This window comes from Rhamphochromis longiceps, linkage group LG1 (assembly GCF_057381845.1).
Source record: "Rhamphochromis longiceps isolate RC_006_pf linkage group LG1, R_longiceps_female_GT1.1, whole genome shotgun sequence".
Taxonomy (NCBI): domain Eukaryota; kingdom Metazoa; phylum Chordata; class Actinopteri; order Cichliformes; family Cichlidae; genus Rhamphochromis; species Rhamphochromis longiceps.
The window spans coordinates 11,223,447-11,242,495 of record NC_140557.1 but is presented as its reverse complement, the minus strand read 5'-3'; the positions used below and the strand labels follow the sequence as shown (position 1 = coordinate 11,242,495).

Below are 19,049 nucleotides of genomic sequence, written 5' to 3'. Positions count from 1 at the left end.
ACAGAATAAGTTAAATTGGTTTGACATATATATTATTTTCAGCAGAATTTGATAAATATTTACTACTTATTTATTTACTTCAATAGTTACTAATAAAGTAAACAAAAAAGGAAATATTGAATAATCATACATTTAAGGACTAACAAAAAAAATCATACACAAAATCTCAGTTTGAAATATATATATAAAGCTGCTTCAGTTCAACTGTAAGTTCAGCTCTCTATGCCGGAACAAATGTCACATAGTTGCATTGCTCAAGGTATGATCTATTTGGTTAAGCATGCCTCGCTGCCTCCCTGACATGCTCACTTGTTTCACTGAATCTGCCTCACTTAGGCTACGTTCACACTGCAGGCGAAAGCGCATCAAATCCGATTTTTTTGACCCTATGCGACCCATATCCGATCATGCTATGACAGTGTGAACGGCGCAAATCCGATATTTTCAAATCCGATCTGGGTCACTTTCGTATGTGGTACTGAATCCGATACATATCCGATGTTTTAGAAAGCGACTGCTGTTTGAACGGTCAAGTCGCATTAAATCCGCCTTTTACGTCACCGACACAAGACTGAAGCCAATTATCAGCGCCCGAGAAGACATCGCGAACGCTTCCTAGCCATCCAGTGTAGATGTCAGTGAAACTGTTGGGAAGACAACGTAAACATTTTATTTGTACTGTATAATCTGCAGATTCTGACAGAAATCTGCAGCTATCCTTTGAAGCACCGCTCCTCTCTTAAACAGCAATAAGGATCATTATTAGGTTATTTACATTATTATGTAAATAACAAAATAACTTAAAGCAAAAATTGGGAAACGTAAAGTCCGAAGTCTTTATATTAACGGCCATCAGTCAAACAATACTGTTTGTTCTTGGTCTAAACAGAGCGCGTTGTGTGTGACATCTTCTTTTGCGCATGCGGGCCGCTTTGAGCGTTCACACTAGAGCGCGTTTGCTGTCGCATTTTATTTGTAGTGTGGACGAGGAGACAAAAAAATCGGATTTGATCAAAAAATCGGAATTGAGCATTAAGACCTGCAGTGTGAACGTAGCCTTATATTTAAGCATAAGAAACAGCAGATGTTGAAAACTACTGTCCCTTGAGATGTTTCACGCTTAAGATAATTTTAGCTCGTTTTCTACATGTGTCTCATTGCAGAGATGCACACTCAAAACAGTGGCTCCATTTCGTGGACAGTGTGAAAAAAAACCTTTAATCAAGCTCCCAATCTAATCAAACTCTGTGTTTAATTATCTTTTCGAGAAAAGATTGAGATTTCTGTTGCATTGTTCTCTTCCAGTTCTATAGTTTTTTTTAGCCCCTCTTTGCTACAATTATAAATACATTTCACCCCCACTTTGATATTTGATACATTAAGCAAATGTGCAAGCGGATTATTTTAAGTTACATAAGGCTGAGCTGTCAGGATACATAATGTAAACTGTGGCTCGTGATTAAGGTTCAAAAAGAATGCATGCATTAAGATACAATTTAATGTCTTGCTTTGCGGCACAGAAAACTAGGATATGATTGCTGTGCTAATCTCTTTGTTTTGTTCTGAAAAACATATTTGAACTGTGTATACATAGAAAAATCCGATATAACATCACAGGCTACATAAAAACGCAACAAAGCAAAGCAGATTTAAAAGTCATGTAAAACAAACCAATCAAATTTTCCTGCTATGTGTGAGTATTTTTAGATAAATGTTATTTATTATACTTAATACCAAAGCTTACTTTTACCCAAATCTAATTTAGATGTAAGTCAAATGATTTTCAAATGTAGTAGTACCATTATCTCTCCATCTCAGTGACTCTAGCATATGACCTGCCAAATTCCTTGTCGCTAGTTGATTTGATGCAGTTCTGACTAGATTATTTTTGGGCATTTACTCTTTGTCATGTTGTTACAGCTCAGAGTTCTGTATCCATAACTTCAACTGGCTGCTTCCTAAGAAGCAGCCAGTTGCTCTGGGAGCATCAAGAGCATTACACTGGATGCTCCCAAATGCATCCAGTGTAAAGAGGCCCGGAGATGTGAAGGAAAAAGATTCATAATGTACTTACTTTAAATCCCTGTGTGAGGGATGTAGCCTCTTATTAACATCAAAATGGAGTTTGTTTTGTTTCACACAGTAAACACTGTCTAATTAATTGCATTACGTACAACGGTTTTCAATGTGACAGAATAACAAATATATTTTTTTCTGAATTAATTTAAGCCTCAGGGCAGGCATTTCTCTGTTGGAAAGCACCTCGTGTTTTTGCTCACATTACCTGGTAGAAGAAGAGGTTGTTAGTATTGATAACTGTGATTCAGTCGTGGTTGGTTTGACTCTCATTCGAATGATTACAGATTTTTTTTTTCCTTTTTTTGTTTTTTACAGTAGCTGTCCTATTATCTTGCTAGGTTATCACTCCTTACCTTTCCAGGAGGGCACTAATAAAATTGCTATCAGTCCCGGCTTTTCCACTGTGGAAATGAGTTTGAAAGCAATTTGGACATGTCACCCCCAGGAGAGAGTTGATATTGATTTGCCATGAACCACCACCGGGAACTAAAGGAAAAGGGGCAATTTATCTACAAATTAGAAAACTCACAGAGAAATCACATTTTTCTAAATAGCTGACCTACTTTATGTCATGCAAGCCTCCAGTGTCTCACGCTCTTTCTGCTGATTCCCAGGGCTCTGTTTTAGGCAGCTACCCAAATGTCTGCTTGCTCCAAATGTTTGCATACTGAAAAGTATATTTTACCCTGCCAGCTGCTCTGTACTGGACAGAGAGAGTTTGAAATGGACATCTGCCATTAGTTTTGTCTTAAGTAATTGCATGTGTCTGTGAATGTTCATGGGCTGCCAGGGTGTTCTTTGACCTGAAATGTGCCATCAGCAGCCGTGTTGAGATTGCAAGAGAGCAAGCGAGGAAGTGTTCAGATGTTCTCACCCTAACTCACCCTGTCTCCTCTGTTTCATCTAGAATGACACATGGGGACAGCAGTACTCCTACGCACTTTTCAAAGCTATGAGCCACATGTTGTGTATTGGGTATGGCATGTACCCCCCAGTGGGCATGACAGACGTGTGGCTGACCATCCTCAGCATGATTGTGGGTGCTACTTGCTACGCCATGTTTGTGGGCCACGCCACTGCGCTAATCCAATCTCTGGACTCATCTCGACGGCAGTACCAGGAGAAGGTGAGTCAAGATGACATGCTATTGATGGTTGTGTTGTCTTGATTTACTTCAAAGAGAGGACAGTGGTGTGGATGCAGGATGCTGGCTTGTGCTCAGTTTAATACTCGTTTTTAGCTTTTAATGTAGCAAGTTTAATTTGATTGATATTTACATATGGCCCTAAACTGACTCACAGACAAATACAGTATGACAGTATGGTTCTGCTGAACTGGGGGTTTAACAGTCTAACACTGTGGGCCACAACCCTTCATAGTTAATATAAAAAAATATAGATACTGAAAAGTATGAATTTACATCAGATCTAAAGTATATATGTTTGTCTTTCTGCTTTCTTGTCTGCTCTTTCTCTCACTGTGTGGAAGTGTGCACCCTAGTCAAAAACCTATTTTTAACAACTCTGATGAAACATAATTCAAATTTTATTGGAACATATGACAAGGCTTTACTCTCAATACTAATATGTCATAGATCAGTGATAATGAGCGTCGTCTCATCATCTTTTCATTACAGAAACAGCCTTTTATTCAGGTGAGCTTTAATGGGGTTTTAAATCATTTATCACCCTAAATAAGTATATTTTAGAAAGGCACTAGATATATATTGTGTTTTTTTTCTTTGCCAGCAAAAGTGCAAAAAGCAAATTGGTTAAAAATTTGTCCTCATTTTCTACATAATGTATAGACACAGAAACCCAGATTTCCCTGGTTTAGGGAAAGGAAAGCCCTGATGGCTGCCTATGAAGCCCGAGACATGTTCCACACTGCCATGCCCTCTGTGGGCCCAGCGTGGGCGATAATGAGCTGAACTGCTCGCCTGCCACATTACCCACCGTCTGTAGCGAGTAAGAGACAGGAGAGAACGACCTCCAGGGAATGGAGGCACAGGTTCGAGAGATCGCACCTAAATGGAAGAGGGAAAATGAAAGTGAAAGATTTCAGAGAAAACAGGACCAGGCACACAAGGCAGAGGAACAGCTTAGCTAATGTAATGTGTGAGCAGGACTTCTTCAAAAGGAGAGAAACTGCACTGGATAAATTAACACTTTGTGATTCTAGGGAATGAGTAACGAATAGATTAATTTCCCAGTTAAAAAGTTGAAAAATCCAAAAAAGTTCAGCTTGTAAGTTCATGACTAATACTGATCTGAGAAGCTGTTTAATGAAACGGGGGCAAACCAGCTCCCACCACGACATGTCTGCTCCTCTGTTTTTGAGATGCCATGCTGCCAAGTAGACTGAACAGCTGGTCTGCCTCAGCACCAGTCAGCATGTGCTACAGAAGCCCTTGGCTGCCATTTCTAGGATCGCCCCCTAAGGCGCCTTAAGAATCCCCCAGCCACTTGAAAAGTTTCCCCTGTGTTCCCACCGGTTCCCACAGTGCCTGTGTGCAGAAGCGTTATTACTGCCAACTGCAATTAATTTTTAAGAGTCCAGATTCTCTCATTTTATCTTTCCACAAGGCTCAGTGATAACGCATGCTCAGAGTACACTGTCACTGTGTGCTCATTTGGCTCTGGGAGCAAGATAGTAGTGATTTCTACTACACAGCACTGGACCCATTTCTCATTTCTTCTTATCAGAGTTAGTTCATTCAAAGACATAAACCTTTTTCTCATATCCTGTTGCATCAATTGTGTGACAATGGGATCTGCTTGCTGCAGATTTTCCTTTTCCCTTTAATACCATAATCCACACGCTCAAGAAGCTGGAGATCCATTGGCAATCCATAGAGGTTTGAGAAGTCTGGTGGCTGTTGGGCTGCCATGACAGGGACAGCTGTTCTTGTCTGTGGGGACTCAGACTTCATATAAATCTCCTAGCAGAGCTGCCATCACCAAAGCCAACTGCCAGCCTGCCATCATACAGGAAGTTATTCTAAACATTTTGGTTTGACTGGGTGAGTCAGTGCTGTCCCATAAGCTTGGTTGCATCCCTTTAAATAATCAGGTCAGGGTGTGATGAAAGGTATTTGCATTTTCAGTAAAATTAGTTGACCTTTAAAAACTGTTCACAGTGTGAGGCTTTGAATATGACAAAGATGAGGTTCAACTTAATAATTACAAATAGTGTTAGCCCTACATATTTGCATATGACATGGCAATATAAAATAAAAAGTGGTTGTTCAGGTGTTAGGTATGACATGATAAATAAGAGGAATTAAGGGAAAGAAAGAAATAGGCAACATAAATTAGAAAATATAATGGAAGCTTGGAAATATGCAGCTGTAATATATATGAGGCAAGATCTACAAAAACGTCAACACAATAATCATAACATTCATGTTCTAATTTGAATTTGTTTTAATCACATATTCTGTAATTATAACCTGAATAAAAAAATTGGACATCATAGGCATAAAATATATTGCCATGCATGCACATCTTTGTTAACTCATCAGAAATCAAAAAAAGGACCTCTTTTACTCAAGTGTTTCGAAAACGTAATTGAAACACATTTTTTTATCACTCAGTTTATTCAAAAACTGGCAGCGTGGTGGTGTGCTAGCTGTGGCCTGAGATGAGATTATATTAAATGATGATCCTAAAGTGGCCATAACATTGAGTCTATCTCTCAATGTTATCTCTGTGAGAGATTGGCGACCTGTGCAGGGTGTATCCTGCCTCTCGCCCAGAGCTGGGATAGACTCCAGCCCAACTGTGACCTTGAATTGGTGTAAAGTAAAGTGACACTTTACAGTCTTCTGTTATGATTTATGATAGTTTACAAAAATCTTTCCTTCAGTCTGATTCACAGGCTTTGCCAATTTTTACAGAAGCCATTTCTGTTGTTTTATGAAATCTCTATCTACATATCTATTTATGGAATGGGATTTCTAAAGCCTTTGAGTATAACACATTTAAGAGGGCTGAAAAACAAACTCTGTTACAGATATGTAGGTATGTATTGTTGGTCTCTTGTAAAAATCACACTGTTCTATACCTAGTTTGGTGTGCTGATTTAAGCGTTGGATAGCTGATTTTGGACCTAAAAACTAAAAGATAATACATTTGGATTCAGTAGAAAATGTTGCCAGTAACTTGTGTTGATTGTTTGAAAGCTGAAAAGGCCCTCTAGTATTTTTCTTTTCTTTTTATTGCTTGGAAGCCTGACACCAATATACCAGCGATGTTGTAAACTACACTGCAAAACTGCATAATTTACATGCACCAACAGTGCAAAGTACTTTGAATTATGACTTATCTCTAATGCAGACACTATGCAGTCCCATTAATCATAATGTGCTTTATGCTTCCTATTATGCAGTTGTACTATCACGAAAAGCTGGATACATGCTCTAGTAAGCAGATATATTGTACTATATAGCTATTGTGATTGTGCTGCAGATGACACTGGACCTGAGCCATCCAGCAAACAACCACATGGCAACAGCACAAATATTGCTCTCACAGTGGGGCCGAAGTAGATAGATACTGACCACTGTTTAATGATTGAAAGAAATGCAATAATGGATCAGTGTCAAGCTGAGCAGCACTGATACCACATTTACCACATGTGCTCTATTTATCAGCTGCTAATCAGTTGTAAAAAAAACAACAACAAAAAAAAAACAACAAAAAAACAACCAAAACCAAAAAAATAAAATAAAATAAAAATCAGACTCTTGTTCATATAGCTATATGTCCAAGATGAGAGGCCACCTGTCCAGTTGGCATGCAGGCATGATATCCAAGTAACTGGTCAGATGGACAATGATTAAAAAAAAATACTTTATGCAGGATTCTCAGAAGTGTACACATGGGAAAGAGGAAAGGATGATGAGGGGAGCTCTGCTTGCAAAGATGGTGAAAATTACCATCAGAAAGCTGGGGTATAATCTTTTCTGAATAGAATTCTATTAAATGTGGCACCATGTGATAAATGGCTGGGCTGTCAGATGCTAGCAAGCAGACTCAAATGAGCTCTTATGAAGCAGGCAGCATGTTAACTGTTACACCAAGTAGAGAGCACAGCAATTACACTACATATTCTGGGAGTTGGGGGAGCTGAATTGTAGTTTCAACTGAGACAAAAATGAATAAATAAATAAATAAATAAATAAAATAAAATATATTCTTGTCGCCAGCTGTTAACTGTGTATAAACAGATTAAGTAGTTTACATTCATTATGTGTTTGCTACTCAGCAGACACACCATATATCACATGTCAGTGGAAAAGAGATAGATTGCAGCCAACTGGAGCTGAAATTGGGACAATCTTTATCATTTCAAGTCAGCACCTGAAGGATGGTCACTGAGTGGTTTCTTCTGGATATGCATTCTGTGGTGTCTTTATTTGAACTCTACCCTCCCTGGTACAACAGTGAGTTTCAATATTGCTTGTTTTTCAGATCAAAACATGAATAATTTGCTTTATGTTAAGTTTTACAAAATTATTATTATTATTATTATTATTATTATTATTATTATTATTATTATTATTATTAATAATAATAATAATAAATGGGACAGCTTTTTAATATTTTTTTTACCAGCAATTTTATGTCATTAACCTAACTGTTGTTTACTCAGTGGGTTATAAAGAAGGAGAGTGCTCCACAACTGTATATCTAACTGTACTTGTTATTTTATACATTGACCAGCTATGTTATACCACACTGTAAAACAACATGCGCTGGAATCAACCAGCCAGTTCATTTTTTTTTTAAAGTGCAGTATCACCATGCAGTGTAATCACATTACATTTTACACTTAAAGAAAATTCATGGCAAAAAATAAACTGCAAGTTTATATTTTTAATCAAATAAAACAAACTGCATTAAACATCAGTGTTAAGAGGATGTTGGAATCGGAGGGGTTAAGCATCAACCAGAATCCCACAAGAACTCTCCTCTCGTGTCTCAGGCATGTTGAGAATCATTATCACACAAAGAGAATTACATCTCTCCAGATTTGGGGCACAAGATGGCTGCACATGTGACTGTGCATACAGGGTATGCCTGCCACTCCAGCTCTCTGTAAGCTGCTGCTTATCTGTCACTTTGGCTCTCTACTGTGGTAAATTATATAGTACACAGAGACGGAGATGGAGACAGCAAACAAAAGAGATAATCGTGTTCATTTGTAGGTGGCTTGTGATCTTTGTTGTCTCACTTACCATACGTAAACTTTCTGATGTTCTCATCCTTGTGAGTCTTTATACGAAAAGTTTTTGTTTGTTTGTTTGTTTTTTTTAAATATTAACTGACTGACTGATGCTCTGTTTGCTGTTGGCAGTTGGTGATGAAATTAGGGATGCCCAGGAGATAGCATGTTGTGGCATGCCAGTCCCAAATGGCTTTAGAAGCAAATGGCAATGGGGTATTTCAGCCCCTCCTTTTTTAAATCTCTAATTAACACTTGGCAAATAAACATAGCTCTTTGGGGAATAGTTAATAAGAGACCCAAAGCTGATTATTTGTGTGTATAGAGGCTCTAGAGATCCCCCCCAGTCAAGACCATTGGAAATACAGAAAACAGTCATCAGTGGTAGACTGTGTCTGTACTTGATAGAGTTGTCCAATTCCTTGGGAGGAAGGAGGAACGAGAGCAATAGCATCAGAGAAGTAGTTAAAAAAATGACAGTTTTACAGATTTTTTATATTTAAGCTATCATCCTAGCATTAACGTGGTCTTGTCCTGTATAGGTTAAGTCATGAGTTTCCCATACAGCTCAATCAAGGACAAAACTGCCAAAAGGATGGGGGGCTTAAGTCTAATTCTGCCTTACAGTAAGAGCTGTTCCCATTAGTTGGGACCTGACTGATGGCATTAATCTGAACTCTGTTACATTCCTTTTCCTCTGTCTGCCACACAGCCTTTACTGCTGAGTCAAGGAGTGTTGACATGCCTCAGAGGCGCTCTAATTTTTATTTTTTATTTATTTTTTTATTGCATAACCAAAATCAAAACTCCAACCAGTGTCAATTTACTATATATTTTATGTCACATGAAATGTATGCTTTCTGCTTTCGGATTGTGTTGTCAAGGCTGTCATTTATCTTGATGCACCACTCTTAATCACTATGTATTCCTAATATAAATAACTATTAAGAAATCATACTCTCCTGACTATGTCCCTATCAGAGGTGTTACTGGCCTCTTGGTTCCTTTTGTGTGATAGAGAGTGTGTTGATTCCAGCACAGTCATGCATTTAATCTTGGTGATTTGAATCATTTTGACATGGTGTTTACAAATGGACTGCTCTTATTCACAGAAAAGAAAAATTGAAATTTCTTAATCATTATCATGGAATTCAAAGGTATATTGATCATAAAATATAATTACCCAATCCTCCAGATTTTGAATTTCTATGTTAGTTATCTCTTAAATAAAATAGTGATTTTAGAGCATTCCTGTAGCATTAATCTCTAATTTCTCTGTTACCCGTTTTTCATCATTATATTAGTCAGTGAACATTTTTGCCTAAATGTGTGGCAGATATCTTTTGACTACACAACTCTAGGTTAGGAAGAAGGCAGGAGAGCACAGTGGAAATAAATACATTTTTAAAAAGTATAATTAAGTAACCAATATCTCTTTGGGGGAATAAATTATTCATGATTTCTTTGGTAAGAATTTGCATCTGCTTAGCTACATGAGAGAGAAAGGACTCTGGAAAATAATTTGAATGTTTATATCAGAGAAAAGGCACAGACAGAAAAAGAATATTTTGAATGGGACCTAGAAGAAATAATAACCACATTATTTTGTCTGCATCGAGAGATTTAACATAGAGCTGGGCGATATGAGATTTTTTCATATCACGATATGTTTTTTTCATTTCAGGCGATAACGATATCTATCACGATATAAGCCAAATAACTATATTTGTAAGATTTAAATGTGCCGTTGCTCACAAGTAAAATGTGAAATAATCAGCAGCTTGTTTTTAAATATTTATTTCCCATAATAAGTTCAACAGGGTAGATGTACTTAAGGAACATGAGACTTTTTCAGCTAAATAAAGGCAAATATTGCAAACTACACAAAAGGCAGCCACTAAAGCGTTTAAGTTTCAAAATAGAACAAATGAAACAGACTAAATTGTCAATTCCACTTAGAAATAAAGTATTCATTCTAAAAATAAATCTTAGTTTGTTTTACAGAAGAACAGACAAAACTGACTAACCTTTGTCAATATCAAATAAACTGAGAACTAAAAGGAAATTCTCAATCTCTCCTTGTTGTATAGCTGAGCTTTTCAAACAGTTTTAACAGTTACTTTAGTCTGACAAAAGCCGAATGACGAATCAGCGCTTCCAGTCAGAGACTGAGGCTACGTCCACACGTACACGGGTATTTTTGAAAACGGAGATTTTCCGTTTTCGTTTTGAAAAATAATCCTGTCCACACATAAAGGCAGAAATGAAGGAAAACGCTGCTATGAACATGCCAAAGCAGCAGGTGGCGCTAGATTCCTAACCGTGCAGAAATGTTGGCCAATCAGAAGTCTAGAAGCCTCGGTGGGAAAAAGTAAACAAAGCTGGGGCATAGAAGCAGAACCGAGTCGTATGTGTGGAGGGACAGTAACTGTGTGTATATGTAAGCATTTAAACACTGCAGAGAGTAGAATTAACAGTAACAGTATTGTAGAAATTCATTTCACTGAAACAATAACGTGGCGCACAGTGTGACGCATGCACCAGTTTATTGTATTTCCAGACTTGCTTTCGGCACATTTACAGTGCACGCTACTCTGTTTTTTGTCAGACTTGAAATAGCCGAAATACCTTCACCCTACGGAACTTCTATGGCTCTTCCGTTCGACAATCTCTCCGGCATTGGAACCATCATCTGTTTTCTCTTCGGTCACGCTCGGTTGATTTTTCTAGTCGGCACACTCATTTCCTCCATTACGCGCTGGCTCCATTACCCGCTGGCTGCTTCCCAAACAAACACACGTGCGGCTTGGCACTTGTGCTGTACGTAACAAGTCACGCGACGTGACGCTGCGGCTGTGATTGGTTCGGCTCTGCGCTACTGAATTTGGATCGGCTGACCTTTTTTTTTTTTTTTTTTTTTAAGAGGACAAGAGCGGCGAGGTCTATCGCGATAGCTTAATTTCTCTATCGAGTAAAAGTTATATCGCGATACATATCGTTATCGTTCTATCGCCCAGCTCTAATTTAACAATATAGGCAGCTTTAAACTTTTGGTTTTAAACTGCAGGAATTAGAAAACCTCAAAAATATGTCTCCCATACTACATGTCCACAATCAAAAACACAGACAATCAGGGAGACAGACAGATAAAAGCTGTATACAAATAGCTCAATTAAAACAGAACTGAAAATCAGTGTAAGTCTCTTTCAATTAGATTCAACCAGTGATGGAAGAAAACACACAACTATTAAGCATAAGCTTAATGACTCTATAAAAAACATGTCTGTAGAATTGTTTACTACAAGATGTTGACATGTTAGATGGTTTATGCTAGCTTCTAATTAGCTTCTAATAGCTAATACAGTGAGAATAGAAGCTACAGAATGGCATTTATACATTGAAATGTAGTATGTTCATACTGTGTGTGCCTTTTTAGATACAGCTGTGTGCTACTGTATGTGGTTAGTAGTTAAACTTATTTGAACAAGCCTATTAAAAGCAGAGATTGTTACAATTATAGCAATCAGGCTACATAAGTGCAGGCAGTTGCACTTGCGGTCAAGCTGAGGTGGTGTGTGGATACAGTGTGTGTGGATACATCCCAAATCACTAAAACACTGACTGTGGCTCCAAAAATGGAAGCTCAACTTCCCTATGTTAGAATTGTGGCTTCACTTTTTTACAGTGGTAAGGAAAAAATACTCAGATCATTCATCTTTTATTCAGTCGATGTATTCATTTATTTGGGTGAAATAGAAAATACATCAAAAGTATGCACCAACCAGGAAAAGATAAAAAGTGTTTTAAATCCATCAATGAAAGCTAGCACATCAACTGTCAGTTGTTCACTCCTGTGTCAGTAAAGCAGCTGTTAAAGCTGCTATGATGATGTGTTGCAATGTGAAAAACAGAGGAATCTGAGGAGGAAGTCAAAACCACAGTTTTTAAACCACAACGTGGTTTGAAAACTGCAAGCGCCCTAAACAGTTGATTTACAGATCTGTGTTTTTTGTGTGTGTCTATGTGTCGGTTTCTAGTGATAAAATGTCATAAAAGCAAATTTCTGTTTTTACAAACACTTGTTAATTTATATTAGATCTCAGTAGGTCTTTTAGACGCTACTCCTCTCACTCAGCTACCTATAGATCAAGCACGTAAATTTGCTGACTCTGAAAATGACATAATTTCTACTTTTTTGGTGATAAATTGAAGACTATAGAGTAAATAAAGTAAGCTCAGCTGCAGGTTAGAGATAAATATTTCCAAAGAATTTTCTGCTTCTTCCACTCTGACAGTTAACTCTGAACATTCAACCCCAAAATGAAACGTTTTGGTTTGTTTGTTTGTTTTTTTGCAATAAATCTTCATATATTTCAGAAACTGTAACGTGTACATCCAAGAAGAGTAATAACACGCAGCAAATGAGCTGCTCGTCTCAGTGTTTCTTCAACAAACAGTGCAGGACTAATTAGGTGCCAAACGTCTGGAATTTCTTTTCCTGTAAAACAAGAAGAGACAAACGCTACAGTCACTGCATCTTTAAAACAACTAAAGCTGAGTAAAATTGTCAAAAGAAACAAGTTAGATCAGGACATGGATACTCTTTTCTTTAATTCTCAATAAAGAGTTACTATAAACAACCAAAAACATAAGGAGCTTGCCAGAACAAAAAAGGTAGCAATCTTTATTAAAGGTCAACATAGAAACAACACCACAAATAATCACTAATTAATCCACTATACCTGTACCACAGTTAAAACATATTTTATTTGGGCCACATCACCTTAGACTTTTGTCATCATCCTGGACTTACCAGAGTAAAGGAAGGTGGGAGGAAAGCTAAGAAACATGAAATAATCATTATAGACATTATAAGAGATCCATATTACAGCCAGAATCTTTCTAGCGTTCAGATAGAAGCAAGGAAATCTGATGGTGAAATAATTACCACCTAAATGCAGACTGATTTGATTTGTTCAAGTAGATCAGGAGAGCAGGGATCTTTGAGCAATAGAATAATTTCCCTCCCAGAGGGGATTTTACCAGCCCATCATATCATCGGGAAAAGAATGCCTTCCCTGCCCTATCCCTCAATGCCCCCCTGCGCCCCTGATGATCAGTGTCTTTGCATCCAGCACAGTGATTAGTAAATTTGAAATGCTTTCAAGTGTGATGCCGAGTTACTCCGTGTAATACAGTTATTCATCAAAACTGCAGAAGCAATAAGACATTATCTTGCATTTGTTCACTTGACTAATACTCTTTTGTGCTGGGAGAACCAGACTGCAATATGCTACAAAGCTGTACATAAATTAGATGTTGAAAGTTCAAATAAGTTTCTCAAAGTGTTAATACTTCATGCACAAAAAAACTAATTAAAGAAATACACTGTACTGAAACATGTCTAAAGCAGAAGACAACAGTGTTAGACTAATTCATAATTTGAGATACCTCTCATCTTCACCCTGCATCACATATAGAAATGCCACCTTTGGTGCAATACTCAGCAGCGACTGCTACTGCACCTAAAGATGTCTACGTTGGAAACATCTTGATCATCACCTACAGCATTTCTGTGAAATAAGTATTATCATTGGATCAGTACATTTCTTAATTTTATGCTAAAGGGATAGTGTGGATAAAGATTCAAACTCTTACTGTCACCCACAACATTTCTTATTCATATTCATACCCTGACATTGACAGAGAGACTGGATTAATATAAGCTCCAAATCTTGTTTATGCTTTTTCAAGTATTTGACCTTCCACATCAAATTACACAGTGTTGCTACACAAAAAAAAATATAATTTACTTTGTTTGACATTCCTACAAAAGTTGTTAAATAGAATAAACTATAAACTATTTAATATGATGGAACTGGTGTAAAACATATTTCAAGCAGTTTACCTAATCTGTAATCAGTTTTTTGTCCAGGATTGAGAGTGGAGCCATGTAATAGTTCATAACTAGCTGTTCACAGTCAAAGGAGCCATTCATTCTAGATTGCTTCTCCGTCTGTGAGGGATTCAAGGGCCTGGTCAAATAACTCTTCTAAATATGGCAATAGGAGGAAAGAGAGAAAGTGGTAGAAAGTGAGGAATGTAGGTGTCAAAAGCCAGTGCAGAGATAAAAGATGTCACAGTCAGAAATTAAAATCAAGCAAACTAAGGTCTTAAAATATCCTGCACATTTTATGTGGGCAGAAATATTATTGAATAACATAAATTTTAGTTTAATTAAGTTTTGGATTTTTATAGCACTCTTTTAAAATTGTTGCACTTGTTTTCCTGTACAAATATAATCATTTTACTACTGTGTGTGGTAAAGAAAAGCATCAAGTTCTTTATTGTATGGATTACTAAACAGTTCAATACTTGTATACCTGCTTGTTTATGAAAACCTGAATATAATTTAACTGTGATTTTTTTTCTTAGGTTTTATTTGTAAAGGACTCAATGAAGGTTTAAAAGAGCTCTTAAAAATTTAGTTTATTTTTAAAATAGTGCAGGAGCCCTGGATGTTACTAGTAGGCACATTTTGTCCCATGGTCAAGCCTCGTGCACCATATTTTGTCTTGCTCGATATTCTATACTGCGAAACTCGATTTGTTTCACCTGTATGTGTTTCTTGTAAATTGTAGAAAACAGTTCTTATTTATTTTAACAAAGCAGGAGCTTTGATGAATTCCTTTAAGATTAGCGCCAACAAGAGTAGTAGTATTGTGAGAAAACAAAGAAGAAGGCTTCTGAGGTCAGCTGTGTTAGTCAGCGGTAAGTCTTCTGGCAGCTTAGTCATTGTGATCAAAGAGCACCACCAGCGTCACCCTCTGAATGGTTAATTTCTTCTTTTTTTCTTTTTCCTTATTTTCCTTCACAGCGGGTTAAGGATTCAGCCCATTATTATCTCCAAGGTGCTCCCAGTGTGCTTTGATCTACATCTCTGCTGCTACTGCTACAGAATCAGTCAAAGGCTTTTTGACACACACACTTAAATAGTTATTTCTTTCAACAACAGAGGATATTAATCCACAAGTCTGTACTGTAAAAACAGAAACACTTTGATTGTTTCAACTGAACAACATACACTCTAATCTATTCTTCTCTGCATGAACAAAATGAATATGTATTTAATAATTTAAGATCTACATTTACTTCATATTCACATTAGCTGCTGTAGCGCACTTTTAAAGGTCAGTTTGACTTTGTACTTCATGACTGTAGCGTTCCTTTCTCTCACCCTTATCTTTTAGAAGTTAGTACATTCAGTGAACAAATATTCAGGACAGTGTGACTTCCGAGAGAGAAAGAGAGACTTTAAGAGACCTGATCAAAGACTGGAAAAGTGCTCTCTTTTTGGGTGAAATTTGAAAGGGCACGGATAGCCATCCTGAATCTGTCTCCATTTCCTTGTGTGTCTGACCTCAGTACCAGCTAGGGCTGCTCAATTAATCGAATTTTAATCACGATTACGATCTGGGCTTTCAACGATCATTAAAAATGACTGAGCCGATTATTAGCCCCTCCCTCATTTATCCGCGACACCTTAAAGGCCGGTCCGTGAAAATATTGTCGGGCATAAACCGGTCCGTGGCGCAAAAAAGGTTGGAGACCGCTGATTAAGAGGACCCGAGGGAAGCTCGGAAAGCTAAGCAGAAGTTATTTGGAGAGTGACTGCCGTTGGTTGAAAAGAGAGTTTAAAAAAAAAAAACTTCAGTGGTGTTGCACACCATTTTATATTATTTTTTAAAGTCATTGTTAACCCTTTAAAGCCGGTCAGAGCAGCACGCTCCGTTTTGCGTAACTATTTTTAAATCCCTGTAGAACCTGAACCGCGTAAGCTAGCGCAATAATTTGTTTTGCATATGAAACCGGAGGAGTTGTACTTACATCTTATGCCATCAGCTTGTCCTCGGTCACGGTTTCGTTCCACATATAGCTTTGCAAAAACTGCATAAAAAGCGCTTGCAGGAACAAAAACATAATATTCCAGAAACACGCTTTGCCGTTCCTATCAGCTGTTCGTAACACTTCCCACAGTGAAATGATGCACATGCTGTTTTCTTTGCAAATTTGCATCATAGGATTGTTTTTTGTTTTTCCTGCAGTATATAAAAATTGCTGTATCTCCAAAATAAAACTATGAAGACACTCAAAATAAATTTCCTGTGGTGGGAAACTATTTTTTGCAACTTTATTGTATTTAAAGTTTTGAGGGATAAACCTCTTAAATTTCTCCAAGTAGAAATATATGTAAACAAAACAAAAGCGATTTTAAATTTTTTTTGTAGTTTATTGCACTTTTTTGCAATTTATGTAATTACTATGGACTTAATGCATACATATTATTAAAATATGGGCTATAACAGTTGTATTGATGTATAGCAACTTGAAATGCTCCCACAAATGGCACTACAGCATGTAAAAAAAATAATATAAGCTCTGGTGGACTTGGTTCTATAGTAGGTCTTAAAGGGTTAAATAAATATCGTCAAATAATCGTGATCTCAATTTCAGTGAAAATAATCGTGATTATCATTTTTGCCATAATCGAGCAGCCCTAGTACCAGCTACTCCCTGTAGCAGTGTTTTTGTGCTACAGCCCTATGGCCTTTAGATAACCTGATTGTTGTGTGTCTCTATGTCCCTGCAGTACAAACAGGTGGAACAGTACATGTCCTTCCACAAGCTGCCTGCAGATATGAGGCAGAGAATCCACGACTACTATGAGCACCGCTACCAGGGCAAGATGTTTGACGAGGAGAGCATCCTGGGAGAGCTGAATGAGCCGCTCCGAGAGGTGGGACAAGTGTTTCTGTCTTGCTTTAAAACAGCTGCACATGCAGCTCTGATGCATTCGACAGCTTATGCACTTTTCGACATTCCCTTCATTTCAATTCACATTCACTGACATTTTAGCCTTACACAAGAGCACAGTGTGTATAAATAATCTCTTTTTTTTCTTAGAAAAAGAAAACTGGTGGGGGGGGGGGGGGCTTAGAGAAAGAAGAAAACAGTAAATGATGTCTACACAGTTGGCATTTTTCCTGTTGTTACTCTAATATCCCTCATGTCCAATACTTTAAAAAGTCACTGCATTTTGTAAAGCCACGGCTCTGCTGTGCTGCTGTCACTAACCACTGTTTTTAATGTCTTTCTTTTCAAACAGGAAATTATCAACTTTAACTGTCGAAAGCTGGTGGCATCTATGCCGCTATTTGCCAATGCTGACCCAAACTTTGTCACCTCTATGCTCACCAAATTGAGGTTTGAGGTGTTCCAACCTGGGGATTACATCATAAGAGAAGGCACCATCGGAAAGAAAATGTACTTCATACAACATGGGGTTGTCAGTGTTCTAACAAAAGGCAACAAAGAAACCAAGCTTTCAGATGGCTCCTACTTCGGGGGTAAGATAAGCTGCTTCTGGTACAGTCAACCAAAATCAAAGGTCACCTGCCTTAATGCACACCTTTCTGTGGAGCTTAAGTCTACTTTGTTTTGATGATAATAATAATGATATCCTTAAGCACTTTAAGAGGTTGGCCTGGGATTTAATTTTTATTTGTGATGCAGTAGCATTTGAATAGAGCTATTCTGGGTCTAATGCTAGCACATTGTGAGCTTGAAGTAGTATATTATGCACCACTTGACACCTAACTTGAATATTCAGCTTCATGGTTTATGCAGGACCTTTCCCTTAATTCACATCATGAGCTGCCTCTTAAATTTAGGGCATATCCAAATTATAAAAACCGTGCTTGCTGTAGTGCAACTTAAAAAATATGCACCCTAACGTCAAAGAGGTCAGGAATCTGTGAAATTACACACTATCAACGCCGAATGCTTAGGGCTGCTATAACCCATAGTTGTTATGCACTTAACTCAGTGTTATGTTCTTAATCAGGGTCAGATAATGCTTAGCCTTCTCTTGGTCCCAAAGAGCCTATGACACATGTAGGAGACAATGCTGCCATACTGCCCTCACCAAATACCAATTAATTTGCCCAGTGACAGCATATCATTTAGACTATACTGTTAAGTAATTAGAAGTGGTGGCAAAGCATTAACAGCACATGACCTGCCTGTGGAAGTTTAATTATGCCTTGCCTGCTCAAGTCCATCTCCATGCCCTCTCTCCAGGGGGTTCTACAGAAATAATGAAAAGATGGCAGGCAATCTGTCTCTGCACATGCCAAAACTAATCAACATTTTCAACAACATGGCCCCAGCTCTCTCCAGGGCCATTTTGTCTCAAATGTTGTCCAAAATGTTCCAGCCTTTGGGCCCTCTTCAGCGAGACTCAGATTCAGAGAAATGTTCAGTCTGCTTAAAGGCTTTTTTCCCAGCACATGTATCCCAGTAATGGCACAGTTTGGGCGAAAGCTTGGCCACTTGAAGATGCTGAGTCAAAGCTACTCAAGAGGACAATTTCACTGAAATGCATTAGAGTAAATGCATCTACATTTAGGTTCTTTCGTCCTTAAGTAAACATAAGTATCACAAGTCTAAGGAGCTTGGAAAGAAAAGCGTCTGGACTTCTTTAAGTTGCTTGAAGATGTTTCACCTCTCAGCCGAGAAGCTTCTTCAGTTCTAAGCTCAAAAGGTGGAGAGTCCCAGATTTAAACCCAGTGGGAGTTTCCCCCCAAAGAGGGACAAAGGACCCCCTGATGATCCTCTACCTAATCACATGAGCCTCATGTGATTAGGTAGAGGTATCAGCTTCTCGGATGAGAGGGGAAACG

General features: G+C 37.9%; 1 protein-coding gene across 1 annotated transcript in view; it reads left to right on the top strand.

The window, feature by feature from the left end:
* Positions 1-19,049, top strand: part of hcn4 (hyperpolarization activated cyclic nucleotide-gated potassium channel 4) — a 75,178-nt gene that overhangs the window by 33,582 nt on the left and 22,547 nt on the right. Inside the window, exons 4-6 of the mRNA XM_085381889.1 lie at positions 2,987-3,205; positions 16,958-17,104; positions 17,474-17,714. Coding sequence (XP_085238015.1) covers positions 2,987-3,205; positions 16,958-17,104; positions 17,474-17,714 — 607 coding nt within the window. The remainder of the gene's footprint in view (positions 1-2,986; positions 3,206-16,957; positions 17,105-17,473; positions 17,715-19,049) is intronic.